The sequence below is a fragment of the Coregonus clupeaformis genome, chromosome 6 (genome assembly GCF_020615455.1).
Source record: "Coregonus clupeaformis isolate EN_2021a chromosome 6, ASM2061545v1, whole genome shotgun sequence".
NCBI classification, from domain to species: domain Eukaryota; kingdom Metazoa; phylum Chordata; class Actinopteri; order Salmoniformes; family Salmonidae; genus Coregonus; species Coregonus clupeaformis.
The window spans coordinates 8,979,845-9,002,801 of NC_059197.1; the positions used below are offsets into that span (position 1 = coordinate 8,979,845).

The 22,957-nt window shown below is 42.3% G+C and overlaps 3 protein-coding genes across 3 annotated transcripts; all 3 read left to right on the forward strand.

The window, feature by feature from the left end:
* The first annotated feature begins 6,526 nt into the window (after window positions 1-6,526).
* On the forward strand, window positions 6,527-8,091 carry LOC121557537 (odorant receptor 131-2-like). Its single transcript, XM_041871137.2, has one exon. The coding sequence runs from the start codon at window positions 7,297-7,299 to the stop codon at window positions 8,089-8,091; it is 795 nt and encodes a 264-aa protein (XP_041727071.1). The 5' UTR covers window positions 6,527-7,296.
* A 2,173-nt stretch (window positions 8,092-10,264) lies between these two features.
* or95a1 (odorant receptor, family 95, subfamily A, member 1) lies at window positions 10,265-11,506 on the forward strand. Its single transcript, XM_041876248.2, has one exon. The coding sequence runs from the start codon at window positions 10,456-10,458 to the stop codon at window positions 11,419-11,421; it is 966 nt and encodes a 321-aa protein (XP_041732182.1). The 5' UTR covers window positions 10,265-10,455; the 3' UTR covers window positions 11,422-11,506.
* A 131-nt stretch (window positions 11,507-11,637) lies between these two features.
* On the forward strand, window positions 11,638-22,949 carry LOC121565890 (prolyl 4-hydroxylase subunit alpha-3). The gene is made up of 13 exons (XM_041876241.2): window positions 11,638-12,492; window positions 12,986-13,140; window positions 13,281-13,510; window positions 14,974-15,123; window positions 15,282-15,333; window positions 15,836-15,999; window positions 16,330-16,506; window positions 18,286-18,350; window positions 18,841-19,000; window positions 19,456-19,518; window positions 19,839-19,907; window positions 20,766-20,862; window positions 21,336-22,949. The coding sequence occupies exons 1-13, from the start codon at window positions 12,302-12,304 to the stop codon at window positions 21,404-21,406; spliced, it is 1,644 nt and encodes a 547-aa protein (XP_041732175.1). The 5' UTR covers window positions 11,638-12,301; the 3' UTR covers window positions 21,407-22,949.
* The last annotated feature ends 8 nt before the right edge of the window (window positions 22,950-22,957 follow it).

The following is a 22,957-nucleotide window of genomic DNA, read 5'->3' on the forward strand; positions in this document are numbered from 1 at the left end:
GATAGACGTCCTTAAAAACTCTACTTCTTCCTCATAAGGTGGGGGTCTTTTTGCTGTATCCGTATGTGAGAAAGGTGTATTGACTTCTGCCATTAGTTTTTCTGTCACCTTCACCTCTTTTGCCATTTTCTCTATACCTCTGTCTCTTTTATCTTTTGTATCTTTTATCAGTTTTTGTCCTTCATTTTCAAACAGCTTAAGAACACCCAGCTCTCTTTGTCTCTTTTCTTTATGTTATTCCCCTTTTTTCCCCTTCTTTTGATCTGCCTTATATGTGGCCACAAGCACTTGCATTATCTTGATGATGTCTGGGTTAAGAGTCCCTTCAACTGGCCATGGTTGTTCAATGTCAGGCCAACGTTTATTCAATTTTCCAGATAACCTTGCAATACCATTAACTAGAGGATTACTATTTTGTACTACATCAACAGGAGTAATTACTTTTGTAGTTTTGATGTCCTTTTTCCCCATTGTAACAACTCTTTTATATTCCTTTATTATGAATTATTTTATTATTATTATTATTATTTTAAACCAATTAATTTGTAAACCAAAAATACTTTAGACTATGTAGCTTATGTTTCCCTCCTTTTTTTTATTTTTATTTTTAAAATAATTAATTAAATAATTAATCAATCAATCAATTAATCAACCAATTAATTAACCAATCAATTAATTCATTCATCAATTTATCTTCTAATTTATTTTATTTTACCAAATTATTGATTAGTGGCAATCTTACCACATCCGATCAGGAAAAGTAAAGGAAACTAGTCAACTTCAGAGCAATCCAAAAAAGAAAGACCTGTAATCCAGCAACACTACAGCACTCACAAACCAATTGCTTAATAATCACCCAATTACCTTAATTTTACAGAATAATGTCAGTGCTGGATTTCCAACACAACTCTAATCAAACCAACCCATGCACAAAAAACTCCAATGTGCAATTCTTAATTACATCACTTGATCAGTCTGTTGCCAAGTCCCTGTTAAATTGTCACAACATGAAATATGCTAGGCACACACAATATCCTGTATGGGAAAGTAAGTTTGTGAACAGAACAGTACTGCCCTTGATTGGACTGGATCTGCGGCAGCACACACTGTCGTGTGACGCACTGGTCAGCACCTCCTCTCTCTCTCTCTCTCTCTCTCTCTCTCTCTCTCTCTCTCTCTCTCTCTCATGACAGGAGAACAAAGGAAACGGACAACAATTTAGTATTTTATGCATACCTATGTTCACATTCGCGCTAAGAAATAAGCAAACAGCTTAACTCAGGAATATTATAAATAGCGCAATAACGTTTTATTTTATTTATTTATTTAATTATTTTTATTTTTAATCCGTCAACATATCTCTCATTTATAAATTCAATAGATCTCAATCAAATAGTTTCATAGTTAAGCAACAGCCACTTATCAAACAGAATACTTTATCTGTGTGTATTCAAAATCTCCCCCTTTCTTCTCTGTCTGCAGCACTAAGTCTGCGTGTCACAGCAGCTCAGTGCAGGCAGGGGAGTGGCATATTTGCTCTACGTAACTCTAAACTCATAAAATCCCACGCATGCGCAGCTCATTCACCAGTGCGATTTCAAAGCGAGAGGAGCTCTCCCAAGCAGCTCTCTCCAAGCTAAACAACAGAAAGCAGACAGACCAGCTGTCCCTCCGTTATTTCCAACACAGACAAACAGTAACACTTAACAAAACTCACAAACCAACACAGAACATAGAACACAAATCCTACTTCGAAGTTTCTTAACTTTACCACAATCTATTTTCTCTCTCCTCTATCTTCACATCTTTTACTCTAATCTGTAGACTTATTTTCTTATCCATTACATCTAACGTCCTCCCAGGGGCTCATAGTTTTTTAAACAATTATTAAACGTTCTCTTTTATAGAGACTCATATAAGGTTTTAACCTTAATGTCCTCCCAGGGGCTCATATATAGTTAACAATTATTAACGTACTCTCTAATGGAGACTCATAAGATTTTAACCTTAACTAACATATTTCCTTACAAAAAACGAATACCCCTGTTGTCATAGCCTTAGTCGACACACAGCAGAGACCTCCCCTTTTACACACACACACATAGGCTGTCTGCCTCTCACACACACACAATTCAAGAGGAATGCATCCGTTCATACAATACACTAAGCATGCTACCGTCGCTCCTTATTTCTCATTGTTCCTTCCTAAATTTCTGCTACCTCGAGTTGCAGATATTCAATGAGAGGTTACTTCGAACACATACCTCGTCAACTATATGTCGAGAGGTAACTTACAATGGAATGTATCTTCCACAAACTCCAGTTCCCAGAACTGACCTTAAAAATCAACCTAGTGAGTTTTCAGGATTTTCGGCCCATCCTAATGATCGCCTCGTTTGAGAGCTTCCTTAAATCAGCGACGTCCTAAAAGTATACTTTTTCCTTATTTCCTGGCCTTATTCCTTCATGCTATCCCTGGACACTCCTTTTAATTTTATTCAAGCCAAATATCCGTGTGCCCAGTGTTATCAATTCCTATAGACACTCCCCCCTGTTTGCGTTGTTCAACAAATTTAGAAATTTAGAACGGATTCTCATCACACAGCAAATAAGAGCAAGGTGCACACATAAGTTCTTAAACGGTACATCTCCTCAACGCACACACACAGCACACGAACCAACCAGCGCCCAAAGTTTGTGAGAAAGCTCACCTTATCTGCATGCCTCTTGAGCGGGAGTCACTTCGTAGCTCATGAATGTAACGCTGGAGAGACGCAACACGTCCCAAAAATCCTCGTCGCCATTCTGTGGTGTCGAGACAACGATGCTGATATGCTGTGATGACAAGAAATCCGCTGACACTGTCCTTGATTATAATGGTTTATTACATCAAAGATTACAGTATCAATTTACAGATTCCTGCAGACATCTGGAGAACAACTGACCCAATCTCCAATATGTTATTCTCTCCGTCCTTTGTTAAAAAACATGGTATTTATATCCTATGTAACATAATATGGGTGGTTTTAATAGACCAATCCCTGGCCTCTACATAGCAGACTCTCCTCTGTTTTAGGGGGCCCCTATAGTAATGTTTTCCAGATGTTTCCGCAAGCAGAGCCAAGTTCTGGAATGTTCAGATACTACAGTAGCTAAGTGAATAAAAGAGTAATAAAAATAAAAGCTCAATTAAATAATTACAACAATTTAAGAAATATGTATATACAGTACCAGTCAAAAGTTTGCACACACCTACTCATTCAAGGGTTTCTTTATTTTTACTATTTTCTACATTGTAGAATAATAGTGATGTCACGGATTCAGCCGAGGCTGCCCCTCCTCCTTGCTTGGGCAGGCTTCGGCGTTCGTCGTCACCGGAGTACTAGCTGCTACCGATCCATGTATCTATGTTCGACTGGTTGTCTTAATTGGTCACACCTGTTTCCCATCATGTAGTTATGTCTTCCCTATTTAACCCTCTGTCTCTCACTGTGTGTTGTGCGTGTTTATTCATGTTTTGGTTGTCGTTAGTGTGCGGGTTTGTTCCCTCCCTGCGTGGAGGTTGTTGTTCATTCTTTTACCTACGAGTAAAGTACGCCTTTTGATTAGCTCTGTGTCCTGCGCCTGACTTCGCCTACACTGACGCCTTGACAAGTGAAGCCATCAAAACTATGAAATAACACATATGGAATCATGTAGTAACCAAAAATATACTGTTAAATAACTCTGACTGACACCCAATAGCTTAAGGATGCTGAGCTCTAACGCAAGCTTATTAGCATTAGCCAACCCTTATGCTGAGGGAGACCAGCTAGTTAGCTACCACCCACCCTGCACAAACCCGTGGCTAACTCTGCTGCAGCTGCTGTTGGGAATGTCACAGTCCTATTGATCAAACAACCATGAAAAGGTAGGCTATCTCCCTCAGTTGCCTATGCACATTAACAAGATCAACAACTAATGCTAGCCAGAGGAGATGAGCTAAAATCTAACAAGGGAACATTAGATAAACCCTCTCAAACCTTTTCAGCTAGTTGGCCGTCAAAAGTATCTGGTGAGACCACCATTTGCCTCATACAGCGTGACACATCTCCTTCGCATAGAGTTGATCATGCTGTTGATTGTGGCCTGTGGAATGTTGTCCCACTCCTCTTCAATGGCTGAGCGAAGTTGCTGGATATTGGCGGGAACTGGACCACGCTGTCGTACACGTCGATCCAGAGCATCCCAAACATGCTCAATGGGTGACATGTCTGGTGAATATGCAGGCCATGGAAGAACTGGGAAATGTTCAGCTTCCAGGTATTTTGTATAGATCCTTGCGACATGGGGCCGTGCATTATCATGCTGAAACATTAGGTTATGGCAGCAGATGAATGGCACGACAATGGGCCTCAGGATCTCGTCACAGTATCTCTGTGTATTCAAATTGCCATCAATACAGGCCTCCTGTAGCTCAGTTGGCAGAGCATGGCGCTTGCAACGCCAGGGTTGTGGGTTCGATTCCCAAGGGGGGCCAGTATGAAAAATGTATGCACTCACTAACAGTAAGTCGCTCTGGATAAGAGCGTCTGCTAAATAATACATTTAAAAAATGCAATTGTGTTCATTGTCCGTAGCTTATACCAGCCCATACCATAACCCCACTACCACGATGGGGCACTCTGTTCACAACATTGACATCAGCAAACCACTCACCCACATGACGCCATACACGTGGTCTGTGGTTGGGAGGCCGGTTGGACGTACTGCTAAATTCTCTAAAACGACATTGTTGGCTTATGGTAGAGAAATTAACATTCAATTCTCTGGCAACAGCTCTGGTGGACATTCCTGCAGTCAGCATGCCAATTGCACGTTACCTCAAAACTTGAGACAACTGTGGCATTGTGTTGTGTGACAAAACTGCACATTTTAGAGTGGCCTTTTATTGTCCCCCGCACAAGGTGCACCTGTGTAATGATCATGCTGTTTAAATCAGCTTCTTGATATGGCACACCTGTCAGGTGGATGGATTATTTTGGCAAAGGAGAAATGTTCTATAACAGGGATCTAAACAAAATTGTGGCCAACATTTTTGAAATATTTGTGCGTATGGAAGATTTCTGAGATCTTTTATTTCAGCTCATGAAACATGGGACTGTCACTTTACATGTTGCGTTTACAGTATATTTTAGTTCAGTGTGCATTTGATTGAAAACTAAGAGATATGCTAACTGTGGATAACAGTTGTTCAAGTTCAGCCTTGCTAGCAAAGCGATTCACATTTCTTGCTAGCTAACCAAATGACACCTGCATCTCTAGCTGTAGCCAGTAGCCACCGAAAAACGATATGGGGGGAAAAAGTCGGTTGAATGCAGCATTGCTGTATGGTGGACTCAAAATGTATTGTAGATGAGTAGCCAACCTAGGCTACTGCTCAAATGTTGCTGTAATAGACCTACATGTTTCTCCTTTGCATGGTGTTTTGTTGCAGGTTTTGTTTTTTAGTTATTCATTGTCAAGCTTTAAAACCAAAGCCAGACTGCAACCTTTTAGTAGCCTAGCTAGGACTGTGGCATATGTCTGTACACTTTCCCTACGCTGCCCTCTGCAAACAGGACACACGAAAGCAGCGCTTGTGTGTCCTATTCGAACCCGCGGGCCTTGTATGGCTGAGCATGTAGTAGGGAAGAGTAGGCCTAGGATATAGGCTATATCAGATCCGTTTCTTCTCCTTTCTTTTTGTGTTTATAAACTACACTTTATGTCTGAAGACATTAGCAGAATCTTTTTCAGTACGACAAAAATTACAAGGTAGTATAGGCCTATAGGCTACTGCTGACATTGACAAACAGATCAATAAAAACAACCATGTCTCCAACCATCTAATCTAGGCCTATGAAAAGGGGAGACACAAATTGTACAATATGATGTCCATCTAACCTGGAGGAGGAAATTATTGTCCAAAAACTAAGTTTGAAGTGGCACTGACCCAATGATGAAGAGTGAATATGCGCACAGCACACCCGCCGGGGATATAAACGATGCTCTCCGCTGGTGCCAATAAAATAGGTTAATGTTCGCTCAAATTGAGAAGAGCCCTCTCCATCCCTCCTCAAAACATCTTCCCACGGCTATGGGCCCTTGAATCATTGTATTTTGTGTCTTCCTTGTGTTCCTGGGCCATTTGCCATGCAGCCCCAGGTGACAGAGAGCACATAGTTTAGGGCCGAGCCTACAAATGCAACAATGTTAACACCACCTTTTCACAAGTGAGGAGAATAACATTATTAATTCAAGCACACACCTGCGTAGTAGTACACACTACATCTACTTTGTCATGGCACTGGGCCCTCGGCTGATGGAGAACCGTAAAATCAACAGTCAGGAACTACACTTGCTACAGACAAACCGATTCTAAATCATGTGTCATTCAAGCAATCCTGTGTGTAAAATGATCATAAGACAGGTGAAGGTGAACTGCCTTTAGAATACAGTAAATACCATAACATTATTTTAATAAACATCATATTACAGTCCATCTTTGAGTTTGTTTTTGTATTCTAGACAACATGACAACATTTTATCTGACAAATGCAGTCTTTATCCCTCATGACACTTGATATGACTGTTTACAACTACCAGAAAAAGGTGTTACCGTAGCTCTTGTTTATCAACACAATAGTTGCTAGATGATTTAACTTCAACCCACATCCCTGGAGAATTCGGGCCAGTGTTGATTTTTACTATAAAGGTTGTCCTAGCTAGGGACAGAAGGAGGAGGACACTGGGCAAGGGTCGTGATCGACATCAATGCACCTTTTAGAGACAAACATATTGATACCATAATCGGTTATAGTTATTTTACAATAGTTATTGTTGGGTAATTGTTATTAAAGGATTACAGTAAGACCACCTTCTCACTTTTATTTCAGATTCTGCTGACATTCTTTATCTGTAGTAGTAAAAAGATTTGTGTCTTACGATGGTCAATGTTGGTACTGACAAATTACTACATGGCTTTATTTAATGTTTGCGTTGACAACTTTCTGATTGACATTGCTTTACATTTTTATCCTCTTTCTAAAACAGGAAATACAATGCTGAATACAAGCCAGGGCAGTGAGGGAAGTCTTGTTCTTCCGACTGTGCAATACCAAAGACCTCTGAATGACAAAGTGATGATAGTCCAAGTGTTTATTGGCATCTTCCTCTGCATCAACTCCCTCATGATCTTCACCTTCTTTAAAAAAAGAGGCCTTCTTCACCAACACACGATACATATTCTTTGCTCACACGCTGGTCTGTGACAGTATGTTTCTGGCTCTGACTGATGTATTGCTGCTGATGAGCTACTCCAGGGTACCAATGCCAGGTGGGCTATGTATATTTCTGGTTGTGATCTTTGCCACACCGCTGACACTGACAGCCATGAGCCTGGAGCGCTATGTGGCAATCTGCCTGCCCTTGCGCCACAGTGAACTCTCCACCCCAGTGAGGGCCATGCGCTGCATCCTACTCATCCAGGTTCTCAGCTCTGTTAAATGGATCATCGTGATCTCCATCCTCTTCTCGGCTGTACCTCTGAGCTTCTACACCTCTCCTCTAGTCTGCAGTTTTGAGCAGATGATAGTGTTTTCCTGGCAGGGCCACCTCAACTCGGCTCTGTGTCAGTTCTACTTCCTGGTCAAGTCTGTACTCATAGCTTTCACCTATGTGAAGATCATGGTGGCTGCCAGAGCTGCCTCATCAGACAGTAAGAAGTCCACCAATAAGGGCCTGAGGACAGTTATTCTCCATGGCTTCCAGTTACTCCTTTGTTTGATCCAGTTATGGTGTCCTATGATAGAATCGGCTATAATGAAGATACATTTGAATCTGTTTATTCAGCTTAGGTATATTGACTATATTCTTTTTATTCTTGCCCCTCGATGTCTGAGTCGACTTGTGTATGGATTAAGGGATAAGGATTTTGTGGTGGTTATGAAATATTATGCCCTGTTTGGATATTCTAAAAAAGTATTTATATTTAATATGGACAAGCCTAATCCTAAATTAAGAAGAAAAACTCCCATGCACACCTGTAAGGTAAATGCTGGCCATGTGTAATACTGAATTATGTTTATTGAGGCAATTTTCTGTAATCTGTGAGTGAGAGGATCAAAAGGTATCATATGTTTCAGGTGTCGGTTTATGACCCAGTTTTATTATGGTTATGTTATGTTATGTCAGGGGTGTCAAACATTTAGGGCCTGCAGATTGATTTCATTCATATAAAATCAGAGTTTTAGTTAATTTAGTTAAATTGGGTTTTTTTCACTGATATTTGGCCTTCCTAATCTCTGCAGTAACATAAATAGTATTTGACACCCCTATTTGACTCCCCTTTGCTGAGTGACAGTTAGACATTTCTATTAAACTTCAATCATTTATGTACTGCTTTTGTCATGGTTCCTTGACTCTATAAAAATAAAAACTCTGTAAAAGTTCAATAAAATCTATAATGTTTCAAACCCTATCTCTGTTGTTTCAGAAGTTGATGTTAGTGGCCATTTTTTGATGATAGTTTGACTGGAACAATACATGTAGTTTTCATTTTGGGGGAATGCTGAGTTGGTGTTTACAGTACAGGAGTCCAACGAGTATCAGGTTTGTCTGGGGCCCAGAGGCCCAGGGAGAACACACTGTTTGGACCTGGCCCCAGCTGTCTTCACTACTGACGCATGACTTACGTCAAGATCAGACCAAGCCCTGGTGTGCTGCTCTCAACAGAGTCATCTTGTTTGCCAAACAAAAGAAAACATAAGGTTGCACAATTAGGTTAGACTCAGAAGCTCTCTGTTAATAATCAACCAGTCTGTTAATTACTAATCAGGGGACAGGGGACACGCTCTCTCTCTAACTGTCCTCTGGAGATATCCATCCAACAACACAGTGAACACGCCTCCCTGTTCATCAAATGCAGTCCATGCAAGTCCCCTCACAAACAACCCATGCCAATGTTTACGTTTTCATCATTCTCTCTGAAAACAATAACAAACGCTGGTAGAAGGACATGCCTTTTACTCTAGGTCCTGGTCTGCATGCATTTCACCCATGGGTTGATAGAACACCTTTTAAAAATAGAACAAGGTTTTATAGATATTGTAGCGAACGGCGGGGCAGGGAAGCAAAACAGAGTCGCTGGCGTGAAAGGTAAACACACTACGCATCGCACCAATAGGTTTAATCCACTTGGTGGGAATTGTAATGTGGCTCATATAAAGAGGATCGCTACACGGCCCCCTCCGAATGGGAAGCCACATCCCCGTGCTTCGACTACTCAGCCCCATTACACGTCCCGTTGACCTCACGGCCGCCCTCCAACTTCTGACACCAATGTAGCGAATGGCGGGACAGGGAGGAGAACCCGGGTGGCTGGAGTGAAAGGCAAACAACCCTACGCATCGCACCAATAGGGTTCACCCACTTGGTGTGAATTGTAACGTGCCTCATATAGCAAGGATCACTCCAATATCTTTTATACTGTATTAAAAATACTGACATAACAGTACTGAGGAAAATAAACACATTTGAAGAAATATAGATTGGTCTAAGTTAAATTTCATAAATAGCAGGACTCCTGTTGAGCCTTAATTTCAAAACATAGGGCCCTTTCAAAATGAAACCATTTTCCAAATTCAAACGAAAAGAAACTCGCCTGCATGTGAATTCAGACATGCTTTCTCCCTGCACAGGGATAATGTGCTTGACTTATCCAGGAAACATTTGAACTGGTGTTGATTAAATAGAGCCCATAGTTGATCAGATGTGATCACCATTTTAAAGTGACAAAATGGCCTATATGATTTTACACTATTGCGAAAGCTTTATTTTAATTTTTTATCAGTTAATCTGAGTAAAGATGGCTCTAATAGCTAAATTGGTTGGAGCAAGGTGCTTGCAACACCAGAGTTGTGGGTTTGATTCTTGCATGGTCCACATAATGGCTCAAATCGTCAGACCATACTATCATTACTTCTAATAAGAATTAAGTTATTCTAATTAGTTATTTTGAAGAGTTCCCTAAGTAAAAGTTAAGCACCTATTAGACCTTTTCCCTGTTGAGGAACTTGAGCAATAATTATGAACATGATGCATGAAGAATGCATTGAGAATGGCATGAAATTAATTTATCCCTTGAGAAATCAAGACACTGTCAAAACATTTAGAATAAGGAAATGCCTCTTCCCAGAGATGTTTTGCATCATGGTGGTGTTATGGAGAAACATGTATAAAAATCCACAACCCATCCCTCCCAAACCTTTACTTTCTCCATCAAAGGACAAGTTGAGGTTAGTTCATGGTATCTTATTCATCTTTGGGATCATGTATATTGTCATGAATTGTTCTGTGTGCATATCAAGTCTTTGTTTTCCTCAACATTTCAGATTTGCAGACATTGACCATTCCTCAAGCAGGCCACACTGAAAAATGCAGAATCTGACCGACCTTCCAGGCAATGCCACCAACTCACAGAAGAGCCTGTCTGTGATAATCAAGGTGTGTGTGGTGATCCCCTTCTTCTGCATCTTCCTCTACTGCATCGTGGTCATGCTGCACACCTTTGCCTCCCACAGACAGTTCCTGGACAACTCCCGTTACATCCTGTTTGCCTACATGCTGATCAACGACACTCTCCAGCTCCTCTCCTCTGTCCTCCTCTTCCTCTTCGTCATGGGCAATGTGAAGTTCGCCATCGTCTACTGTGCCCCTCTACTCTTCTTCTCCACCTCCACCTTCCAGAACACCCCTCTGATCCTGGCAGCTATGTCCCTGGAGCGCTACGTGGCCATCTTTTACCCTCTGCAGCGCCCGGCCGCCTGGCGCGCTGACCGCATCTGGATCATCATCCTGAGCCTGTGGCTGGTCAGCTGCCTCCTGCCCATCGTGGACTTTTCTCTGGGAGAGACTAAGCCTGGCGTGAACGTCCTCTCCACCCCGGTGCTCTGCAAAACCCTGGTCCTCAACTCATCCCCCGTCCAGACGCTGTTCAAGGTGTCGCTCAACGGTCTGTTCTTCGCTGTGGTGGCGGCCATCATCATGTTCACCTACATGAGGATCCTGCTGGAGACCAGGAAGATGCGTCAGGACCGGGCGTCTGCGGGAAAGGCCATGCACACAGTGCTGCTCCACGGTTTTCAGCTACTGCTGTGCATGATCGCCTTCACCCACCCAGTCACAGAGAGCCTCATCAGTATGCACGCTGGCTGGCTGCACGAGCACATCTCCTTCTTCAACTACTTCTGCTTCATCCTGCTGCCGCGCTTCCTCAGCCCACTCATCTACGGCCTGAGAGATGAGAGCCTGAGGGGCTACATGAGGGGAGCTGTCCTGTGCTGCTCACACAGACACAGGATCAGCCCCAGAGCCCCGGCCACCAAGCCTAGGGTCAAATGAACTGGTCCTGAAGCGGAGCCACTGGTCAAATCAATGTACAGACTAGTAGCCTGTATATGTTAGTCAATAAAAACATATTAAAAGAGTAAAGCCCTGGCTGGATGACAGCCATTATGTCATTATAAAGCTGGTGTCTTTTTAAAACGTAAATTTGTTGGTTACTATCTAAAAAAATATATATATATGTTTTCTTCAAACACAGAGGCTTGCTTTGGAATAGAAAAGATTGCTTCAGAAGACTTTGAGAAACCGTAAACTCGTACGCTAGATGTCACTATAATTCCAAATGTATCAAGTGGGTGCAACTTGGGTCACCGCACTGGATGAATGTGCGCACATAGGAAGACGTTCAGTTTCTTTGGCGAAATTAGAACATTGATTCCTAAAACAATAAGGGTTAGATTATTTGATATTCAGATTTATTATAAAATCATTTAACGAGACTAATATATGAGTGGAATGCAGGTACTGGGCACATTTACGCATCACAATTCCAAAGGGCAAACTGTTGCAATACATTTTGAGCAAATACAGTTTTCCTAAACTACCTAATGTAATATGATTGTTCATTAATCATGCAACTTCATATATGAGATTGCTATTGTTGAACCATTCCTCCGGATGACAGATCAAGTGAAATGGCGAAAGCTGATCTCTCAGGTGTGAGCACTGTTGAGAAAGAACATTGACGAGAATCACACAGAACGGCAGGACCGAGCACAGCTTTCCCGTAGGTGCAGGTTTGAGTGGTTTCAAACAAGAAACTGCGCTACACTTCATACATTTACAGCAATAACCATTGGAGATTAGAGTCGACAAAAAACTAGCGCAAGCACAGGCAACATTTTGAACAGCATCGAGGGTATCATACGCGCGCAAAATGCTATATTATTTCAAATCCATTTACTCAGCCTGTGTTATATTCAGTATGATTTTGATGCCATTATCTTTTGGTGAGATGTATACGTCATTATTGAACGTAAAACAAGCCATCAACGTTGAAAGACAACTTATTGATCATTTAGAAACTTACATCGAACACGAATCAGAGAGACTTGAAGACATCAAAAGGTGAGTAACATACAGGAAATGTTGTCATGATGCACGTGGGCTTGATAGCCTATCACTTGTATTGTAGGCTTAATTATTAAGGCTTTGGAGTGGGTGGTTTTAGAGCGAGAAAGCTAACAAATAGAGATACATAATTATGTCTAAGTTTGGGCTATATGTCCTTTATTATATTTTGTTCCATACAATCTCATGAAAGGCTACTGTTATCGATTTACTTTGGCCTTTGTATTCCTTGCGGGACATATGCTATCGATGAATCACCTCCATCCGTTTAGGTAACTTTAGAAGGAACTTACCATTATAATGACTAATTCACTAATGTTAAGTTCCTTCTAAAGCCTATCATAAACTCAAGATGAGTTCTATACTGATTTAGGAGCAGTTTGATTTCCATGGAAAGCCTCATGCATATATCATTGCATGGTTGTCTCCCCTATCATGGTATTACCTTAAGGTGATATATTCTCTCTAAACGTATAGACTCTTTCTGCAGGTTTTATGCAAAGGTTTCAGACTTGCACAATGAGGTATACAGTGGACCATCAACTGCTATGGCAAACCCCTTGGTGGCGTTCACTCTTATCAAGCGCTTGCAGTCCGAGTGGCTGAATCTGATCTACAGTGATGAGGCACAAGAGAACACTCAAGGTTATTTCCCTTTATGACTCTCTTTAGAAACACATCTGGTCCTTACAACTGACATCACAAGTTTGTCAAAGGTCCATCCCCCGCTTCTTGTGTCCTGTCATCACCTCACTCCCACTCGCTACCCCCTTGTTGTGTTTCAGCCTTCAGGTCTGGTTACGAGGAGGTGGAGAAGGAGGGCAGCTTGCCCAAACTGGAGGACCTTCAGGGGGCTGCCAAGGGCCTGATGAGGCTACAGGATGTGTATGCCCTTCAAGTGGGGGGACTTGTGAGAGGTCACTTCCAGAGGATCACTAACGGCAACCCCATTGATATCTACAGTCCCACAGTATCTGTTCCTCTTTCTGGGGATGACTGCTTCCTGGTTGGGAAGGTAAGCCACCAATAACTCACCCATTTAATCAATGGCTGCGCCTAATTCTCCACCCTTCTCCTGAAGTGTGCACTTGCACGCTGTCTCGCATGGATCTAACAATGATGGAAACTCCCTCCAGCCAATGATTACACTAATCCCATGTGTAAACTGAACAGGTATAAGCACTCCTTCATTCCCATGTCCATCATACCTGAACGGCAATAGTACGCCACTGACTGAATAAGGGAATGTGCAATATGTATTATGTAGGTATGTGGCTATATGAGAAGTGTGGATGAAAAGGGTAATGTGCAATGTATGTATTTTGAGTGTGTAATGTACAGTGTCTTTTGTATACAGCAGTACTGTGTGTTCAAGACAGTTTTCCCCTTGGGGACCGTAAAGTTCATCTTATACCATGTTTTTAAATCCATGATGGGGATTGTGCAAGTGCACACTTCTGGAAAAGGGACGCAGCCTTTAATGCTTCATTTTAGTTAATTTCCTTTTGGCCTCAGCTCACTATGGGGGGGACCAAAAGGAAATCCCTGCTCACATTGCACTCTCTAAACTGTCAACTGGGGGAGCATGTAACAGGAGGAGTGCTAGCCTGCTGGGCAGATGGTGTTGTGATCCCTGATTAGCATCCCATACCAGAAGACCATAAAACACAGTTTTGTTCTGAGCCTGTCATACTCTGTGGTTAGATATTAGAGATGGAGTAAAGGCCTCTCCCTGTGTGTCAGGGGGATTCATATAGAGAGACAAGACCGGAGTGTTCTCTCAGACAAATTTGAAAAAGGGTGCATGATATGCATCCCAAATGGCAGCCTATTCCCTATTTACTGCACTACATTTGACCAGATTCATATGGGTCCTGGTTAAAAGTAGTGCACTATAAAGAGAATAGGGTGACAGTTGGGACACGGCCGAAGTCTACCTCATAATGAGTCACTCCACAATGGATCCTACTGTGTGGGACAGTGTGGAAAATACATTATCTCTGTTTAGGGAAGTCTAAGAATGTGGAGTAGGGGCGTTTGCCTTCACTTGTGTTAACACCAAGATTATCTGACTGTGACCATGTGTAAACAGATGCTCTGTTTGGGGTGTTGTGAGTCAGCATGTAGTAACAGTTCTACAACTGCACTTTTATGGTGGCTAAAACCAGCAGGATAAGCTAAGGGTTAACTTTATTTCTCACGTTTCCGGGGCACGTACAAAGCCGCAGCCACCATCAACAATCATAGTGCTACATGTACTTTACGTGGCTCTCTCTTCTCTTCAGCTCTAGATGCGAGAGAATAATATTTACAATGCTAAAAAGGTGTTTACTCTTTCCTTCCAACATAAGTTTGGATTACAGATAAACATTTCCAAGTATGGGTGTATGACTGTTCAGGAAAAGAATGTGTCTCAATTTCTCATTATAAAATCTTTCTGTTGTTTTCGAATGCTAACATCCTGTTGTTGTATTGTAGGTTGCCTATGAGCTGGAGGACTACTACCATTCAGTGCAGTGGCTGGAGGAGTCAGTGCGTCTGTTCCGAGGGGCAGGGGGGGAATGGAGCCCAGAGAATGAGGGAACTCTTGAAGATGCTCTGGATCACCTGGCCTTCTCTCACTTCAAGGCATGTCTATTTTGCACATAGAAATTAAAGTTATTCTGATTTTGAATATGATTATTTTCAAAATAGATTGACTTACTGGTTGAAAAAAAAAATTTGAGAGAAGATTTTATTCTTTTTGCATTTTGTTGACCAAATTTAACTTTTTTGTTTTGTTTCAGACAGGAAACATCTCCTATGCACTGAGTCTCTCTCAGGAGTTGTTGAACCATGGTAAGCCTATTCACTTAAAACATCCCACTATACTGTGGCCTGGGGTGGTCCAGCGGTCTAAACAGCTGTCTCTGGATCACACATACTATGCACCGTTGTGAGCATGGGTTTTACTCTGACCCACTACTCCTTCCTTTCTCTTTATCCTGTACAATAAAAATATGAAAGGAGTGGGACTGCCCCACTCCTTAAAAAACATCCCACTACTGTCCCACAGTATATAGAGGCAGCCTGGTCAACATCTGCTTTGTATGTCAGCCTATTTCCCCATACAGTAGCTGAACCCTGAAGTACTGTATACTTACTGTGCATAATGCAGACGTGGACCTGGACCTTACAATTCAGGCCACCTTTTAATAAAAGTAAATACATTTCCTGTAAAGTGATCAGGAAAACATCTGTACTGCTCGCTTGTTTGTATTTTACCAACTGGACGCTGTGATTTGTTTCTCCAAACTCATGGTATCATATTGATGGTAATTACATGATTCCCTTCCTGAAGATCCGATGAACGGGAGAGTTTTGAAGAATGTAGAGAAGTATGAGCGACTGCTTGTTGACAGTCCACCCTTACTGAGCACTGACACTGGGTTGAAGAGGCCCAACACCACCTATCTACGGACAAGGAACACCTACGAGAGACTGTGTCGGACACAGGGCACTCAGGTATACTCATCTATGATATTATAATCTTGTCCACCCAGCCGGTTATATGCGGTAGCAATTGAGTGATACATTTGCTAACTTTTAGAAATGCTCCAAACAGCAACAGAAATCATATTGTCCTTTTAAATGTATGACACCATATGAGCCACCATATGAGGAAAACAGTTGTGGTTTTCAAATAATGTGCTGAGACTTGGCTACAGTCTGGAGCTCACAGAGAGAGAAAAGAGTTTTAAATTACAAGTTCTGAGGATGAAAAGAAAATACTGCTGCTTTCTTTCCATGTTTCGGCTCCAGTAATGGACTTCAGATGCCCTTCTCTCCTCACAGCCAACGCATTATGAAAACCCCCTGCTGTTCTGTGACTATTTCAACAATGACAGTCCTGGGTTGCTACTGCAGCCAATCAGACGTGAGGTGCTGAACCTGCAGCCGTACGTGGTCCTCTACCACAGCTTCATCACTGATTCAGAGGCAGAGAGTATCAGGGACCTCGCCCACACAGGGGTGAGTGTCTATGTACTGCCATGGTGTCAACCCTTTTACTCAGAAAAGGCCTATCAGGCGCAGTATGTATCAAACGTCTCGGATAAGAAGTGCTGATCTAGGATCAAGTCCTCCCCATCCAAGTCTTATTCATTGTAATCTAAAAGGCAAAACTGATCCTAAATCAGCCATCTAACTCTGAGACGCTTGATACATATGGCTCCAGATTCCATTGTCATAACATTGATTCTGATTACCACATTCCAAGTCCATTGAAAATGAGGACTGTCTTTTAAATAACATAACTTATAGAAGAGACCCCCCTGTGTCATGATTCGTTTTTGCTCATCTGAAGGATTATTAAATGCGTTACATGTCAACGGCCTATTTTCTGTATTTTATGACTCCAGTAAAGATTGTGCAGGAGAGTGACTCTACACACCGAACACTGTTCGTTTTGGCTCTGCTGGGATAACGGTTATTTCAGGAAATTTCCCAACTGCCATCTTTTTTCCCTTTGGTCTGGCCGCTTAGACTGCCACTGAACTGAGGTGCTAGTTTTTCACCCGAGTAATAGTTACAGCTTGGATTACATTGGCAGGCATTGATAGGATTTTTATCATATAGTAATATTTCTATTCTTGCATGTTTTGTGATCTCAAATACTTTATCTACCAAGGGTTTTAGAAAGGCTCAGTCTCTGTTCTGTGACCTGGTTGCAATTTTTACAATATTAACAAATATTAACAATCTGATAATACATGCCAAAAAGAGCGCAAATATGTCCATCAAGCTGGTTTGCAAGAAGAACGTCTGACTGAATTGACTTTGCTTTGTACTGATCCCAATCTAGGAAAAGTGGAACAATAGTGATAGGATTAGGGATCTCTCAAAAACCCATGGGAGGAATAGTTGATATTGTTCCAACCATTAAGCAAAGGTTAAAGCAATAAGGGATACATTACTTCCGATCCTTGGCAGAGTGCCTCAGACGGTCCAAATTGCTGAGGGCTCTATGGGTAAAAACTGTGACTTCTCATCTCAATAGCTAATGGAAAATAATACTGTATCTGTCCTGTGCCAGCAGCATATAAAGATCTATCCTCCTAATAGTGTTTATGCTGACTCAGTTTTTCTGGCGAGATGCTGTAACCAAAATGATCTCCTAGATTGTGTGAGGTTTTGGCACTGTTCAACAGGTTTTCCACCCCTTCTTCAAATGGAAATCCCTCCACTTATTTCATCATTATGTCAACATTTGATGGCACTCTGGTGGGTTGATTAAAACCAGGCCTGGTCTGCGTCTCAAATGGCACCTTATTCCCTCAATAGTGCACTACAAAAGTAGTGCACCATATAGGGAATAGGGTGTCATTTGGGAATCACATCTGGAGTATTAGTAATTTGGAGCCTGGAGCACATGCAGCACTCCTTGCCCTGAGCACATAGACCCATATATCATTGCCTGAGCATGGTATTCGTGTGTTCATGCTTGGCTCCAAGGGTTTAGTATTAGCTGCCTAGTCCAAAGTATTTAGCGAGGGTGTAGATGGAAATGCCAGTCAAGTATTTCCATCAGACACGGCTTCATTGGAAAATGACTGCGGTTGCCAGTTGTTTAGTTTTTACATGTTGTCTTTTTTGTATGTTATTTACTGTGTTCTTTTGGATGTTCTCTTCTCTATCCTCACATCATTCATGTTTCTCTTGGCAGACAGAGCCCTGCAGTTTGATCCTAAAACGTTACTGCTGTATAAAATGATTGAGTATTGACAGTCTTCTTGCTTATTGTGCCATAAGTTAAGGAGATCTGTGGTGGCATCTGGAGAGGAACAGGCTACTGCAGAGTATCGCATCAGCAAGAGGTACTACTATCAGAAACATGTCACTATTAAATGTATAGTTTACAGTTCATTCTCATATCACTTACAGCAGTAATAAAAGCACCAAGCAGAACAATGCACCACAGCAACCAGTGAATATACTGTATAGCACTATAAAATGCTTGGGCTAATTTTATGGTGCACACATGATTTTCAGGCTTATTAGCTTTATGTAATGTATGATAGTTAATTGTGGGATAGACTTTAACCTTTGAATGGAAAGTGGCTGAACATCTCTGGAACCTACAGTATCAGTGGAAGAGTTAGTGTACTTCATTGTCTTACATCAGGTAGCACGACGAGTATCAGCACTGATCGGTTGAGGACTGCACATCACGTAGGAATGACGCCACCTGTCAGAAGACAATGAGTCAAATTTGGGCCTTTCTAAAACCTTTGGTAGCATCAGGTCGAGCTCAAACCAAGACAGTAACATTATCTGTATTATGAGAGTTTGTGGTTTGTTTTTCAGTGCATGGTTAAAGGAGACAGCCCACCCTATCATTGGGAGGCTGGACCAGAGAATCACCTTGCTCACAGGTCTCAATGTGCAGCCTCCGTATGCAGAGTACCTCCAAGTGGTGAACTATGGGATTGGAGGACACTATGAACCCCATTTTGACCATGCAACGGTGAGTGGGTTTCTCTATCTTTAGAACGGTAGATCTTGAATAAACCCTACATTTACTACATTAATAAACACTTAATGCAATACTGTACCCTCATTTTGTGTGTTTGTGATGGGCTGTGTCCCAAACGTCACCCTATTTCCTAGTACAGGGGTTCCTAAACTTTTTCACTCAGACACACTGACATGACGAGGAAAACTGATGATGCACTATCCAATTTCAAAATTGCACCTTGTGCATTCTACTATTACAACTTATTTTGGGGAGGGGTACCCGCGCTTCCCGCCCCCCCCCCTGCCGGGCGCGCCCCCCAGTTTGGGAACCACTGCCCTAGTGCACTACTTTTGATAAAGTAGTGCTCTATATAGGGAATAGGGTGCCATTTGAGACGTAGCTATTGTCTTTGGCGGTAAAGTAAGGACATATATTTATGAATACTATTTCCTACATGTAACCAGTCAGCATCAAGCCCCCTTTTTAGGCTCAACACTGGGAATCGAGTGGCAACCTTCATGATATACGTAAGTTAATAATTTGTTTTATCTTGTTATCTTATTATATGTGCATGCTTGTCTCATTTGTGCAAATCCAGTAAAAGCATCTTTGGAGATACTGTACGCTAGATTGCTTCTATCAGCATCAGAATTCAGTATGTTCTTAGTGAAATTGCAATGAGATATCTTTAGTCCAATGTCAAACTTCCAGTTAAGGCGGTATGGAAAATAATGTCTGCTTGTGAGTTTTTGACAAACTCAAAACTCTGTATTCCGGCACGGATGGCTTTTTTATGACATGTGCTAGACAAGACACAACTCAGTGAGAATGTTGTCATCCTCCACAGCTCAGCTCTGTGGACGCAGGTGGGTCCACAGCCTTCATCCATGCTAACTTCAGCGTTCCTGTTGTGGAGGTAAATGCACCGCACACGTCAGCTGCTGGCTAAACTTAAGATGTGTCCCAAATGGCACCCTATTCCCTACATAGTGCACTACTTTTTTTTACCAGGCTGTTTGTCAAAAGTAGTGCACTATATAGGGAATAGGGTGCTATTTGGGACAAAGCCTTAATCTTCTTCTGTTTACCCATCGAAATTGCTTCAAGCCAGAACACGTACGCTCATAAGCCTTCACTCTGTGCAGCTGTTAAATGAAGAATAATGAGAGATTCCTTCCTCAGAAAGGTCATATCATTTCTTTAAATGTTTTGAGTAGTACTGTTGAGTAGTACTGTTCTTATGACAGTAGGCCTGTTGAGAAAAGAGGAGCCAAAGGCTGTCTCCCAAATGGCACCCAATTCCCTTTATAGTGTACTACTTTTGATCAGGACCATGGTCAAAAGTAGTACATTATATAGGGAATCTGATGCCATTTGGTTACGCAGCCACAGTGTAGTGTTTGGTTTAATAAATGTGCTGCTGTTGAAAAGACACAGGACCTCACCAGGTTTTAACCTCTCAACCTGGATTTTATTCAGGTTTCACTTCCTGCCTCAAGTGTTGGCAAAAATGTCTCACTGGGAACCCTTTCCATGTCCCCATATCCATGTCAAATATGTTGTACTTGGAGCACAGCTATGCACGTGGGATTTTAACTTACACGTATACAAAATTGAATTTTAATGGAGGAACAATGGCTTAGGATTGTCAAGTAGAGGAGTAGACCATACAAATTCCAGGCACGATAGTGGCCCACACAAAATCCAGGCACGATTTAAAATGTTTATTTCCAATGTTTTTAGTGACACATTTCCAATGTCTCTCATGTTCTAGAATGCTGCCCTCTTCTGGTGGAACCTCCATAGGAACGGTCAAGGAGATGGGGACACTCTGCATGCTGGCTGCCCTGTCCTTGTTGGGGACAAATGGGGTAAGAGGCTTTAATGAGACAACCGGGAACTCCACATAGTTCCTATAGAAAAACATACAGGTACAGTGAGCAGTGTCAGATGTGGAAAGCTAAGGACCCTACGTCTATTCCAGGAGCCCCTGTCTGTCATACTGAAGTCACAGCAGGAGCCCGGGGCCACATCTGCACTGCATTACACAGATAGTGTTAGGTACGATATAGAGAGGTCAGGCACTGAGCACTGCTCTGGGATGCTAAACATGTGGGCCTCCATTCCACATCATTATAACAAGGAAATGGGGCCCCATTTCCCATTATTGATGGTTCTATACAAGAGATCCATATAAATATACAAATGTTTGTCTACACTTTTAGGGGGTCAGTGAGTATTTAACGACTCCTTTTTACAGACCTGTATATTATATTTGATGTTTGTTTGACTACTGTGTGACATACACCACTAACACATACTCTCTGTCCATGCCCTGTTCCAGTGGCTAACAAATGGATCCATGAGTACGGCCAGGAGTTCCAGAGACGCTGCAGCCCCAATCCTGAGGAGTGAGAGGGGAGAAAGCAGCTGCTGGGACCACTTGGAGTACAAGAGTCCGCCTCCACAATGGAGCCGCGCGCACCACGCAGGCAGAGAGAGGGAGGGAACGAGAGAGGGAGCAAGAGGGCATGAGAGAGAGCTAGCAGCTGGGGGAGGGGAAGGCAACCAAGGAGCAGCCTTGTGATTGGAGCTTCAGGCCCAAGGGAACAAGGAGCACAGACACTGCTGGAGGGGGCTGGAATGGCAGGGGGCTGAGCTGGTTTTGGGAAGGAGGAGGGGGTGGAGGGGGCATTTGGCCCCAAAGGCAGAGCGGCCTCTTGCTCCAACTCCCCAGTCTGTCCCTGCTGGAGCAGAGAGAGAGAGAGAGAGAGAGAGAGAGAGGCCTCTACCCTCACACACTGGGCTGGTTTCAGTTAACTCTGCTAGGCTGTTTGCCTCCGGTGTCAGTTTGTTTTGAAAAAATAAAAATACGTATAATGCAGCCTTTTGAAAATTGATGCACTGAATCTGGCAGGATACTCTTCACACAGACTGATCTCATTAGCGCAGCACTGATCTTTATCAGAATATTTAGTTTTAGAATTATATTTCTGTAACCATCTTACACCTTAAGAATGTAGTTAAGAGCGGTGCTGTGATTGAGGAAAAGGGTTATTGTGACTGTTTCCTATTCATGCTCAGTCAGTTCAGGAAACCAAAGGAGATGAGGTAACCGTCTCTCCCACTGAGGGGCTTGATGTCATTTGGTGTGTTCTCTATTGCTCATCTCCTTGTAGCTAATGGGATGGATATGAGTCAAACCTGTTTAGTCTTCTAACTCCCATTCAGATGCATCGTTCATTAGTCATGGTCTATATGAAAATGTATGCACTCGCTAACTGTAAGTCGCTCTGGATAAGAGCGTCTGCTAAAATGACTAAAATGTAAAATGTCTGTAAACCAGATGATTGGGAAGTGGGAACACATCTGCTTTAGTACCGAGTCTCTTACCTCAAATCCTGGGTGTCTAGCTGCATACCAACCAGCCAAAAGATTTGTCTGTATGTAGGTCAGAGAGTGCATGCCAGCTTTCACACCTAGTCTATGAGGAGAGAGTGAGGAGTAAAATGTACTATAGGAACTGTAGGCTCCAAGGGGCTTTTCTGTGAGTGTGATTCTTTGGGCGGGCTGCTGCCTTTTGAGTGACAGGGAGTGTTGAGGAAGGGAGAGGGGTTCAACAGGGACTATATCTCTGCCTGCTGGGATGTAAGGAAGTATTCTCTCCAGTGCACAACCCCATACCACTCCTCCCCTTTAGACACACACACACACACACACACCACACACACAGATACAAACACAGGGGCCATATACTACAGGAATGCTGCATGCTCCCAGCTGCATTCATAAACAGTAGACCTTGATTGTTCCCCCTGGAATGGATTGACAGGAGGCCCATGCTTGATAAAATGCATGGAGGATGGAGGTTAAGCCTTTGGAGTTTCTCCAACCAAGAAAATTAGTATTCTCTGGAATTCTCAATCTTTATATGGTTTTAAAATAAATACACATTTTTGTTAAAGT

Excerpts from the sequence above, each read along its gene's own strand:
- LOC121565890 (XM_041876241.2), top strand. The coding sequence starts at position 12,302 with ATGCTATATTATTTCAAATCCATTTACTCAGCCTGTGTTATATTCAGT. Across the intron at positions 16,000-16,329 it reads GTCGGACACAGGGCACTCAG|CCAACGCATTATGAAAACCC; the intron begins GTATACTCATCT and ends CTCTCCTCACAG. Across the intron at positions 18,351-18,840 it reads GAGTATCGCATCAGCAAGAG|TGCATGGTTAAAGGAGACAG; the intron begins GTACTACTATCA and ends TTTGTTTTTCAG.
- or95a1 (XM_041876248.2), top strand. The coding sequence starts at position 10,456 with ATGCAGAATCTGACCGACCTTCCAGGCAATGCCACCAACTCACAGAAG.
- LOC121557537 (XM_041871137.2), top strand. The coding sequence starts at position 7,297 with ATGTTTCTGGCTCTGACTGATGTATTGCTGCTGATGAGCTACTCCAGG.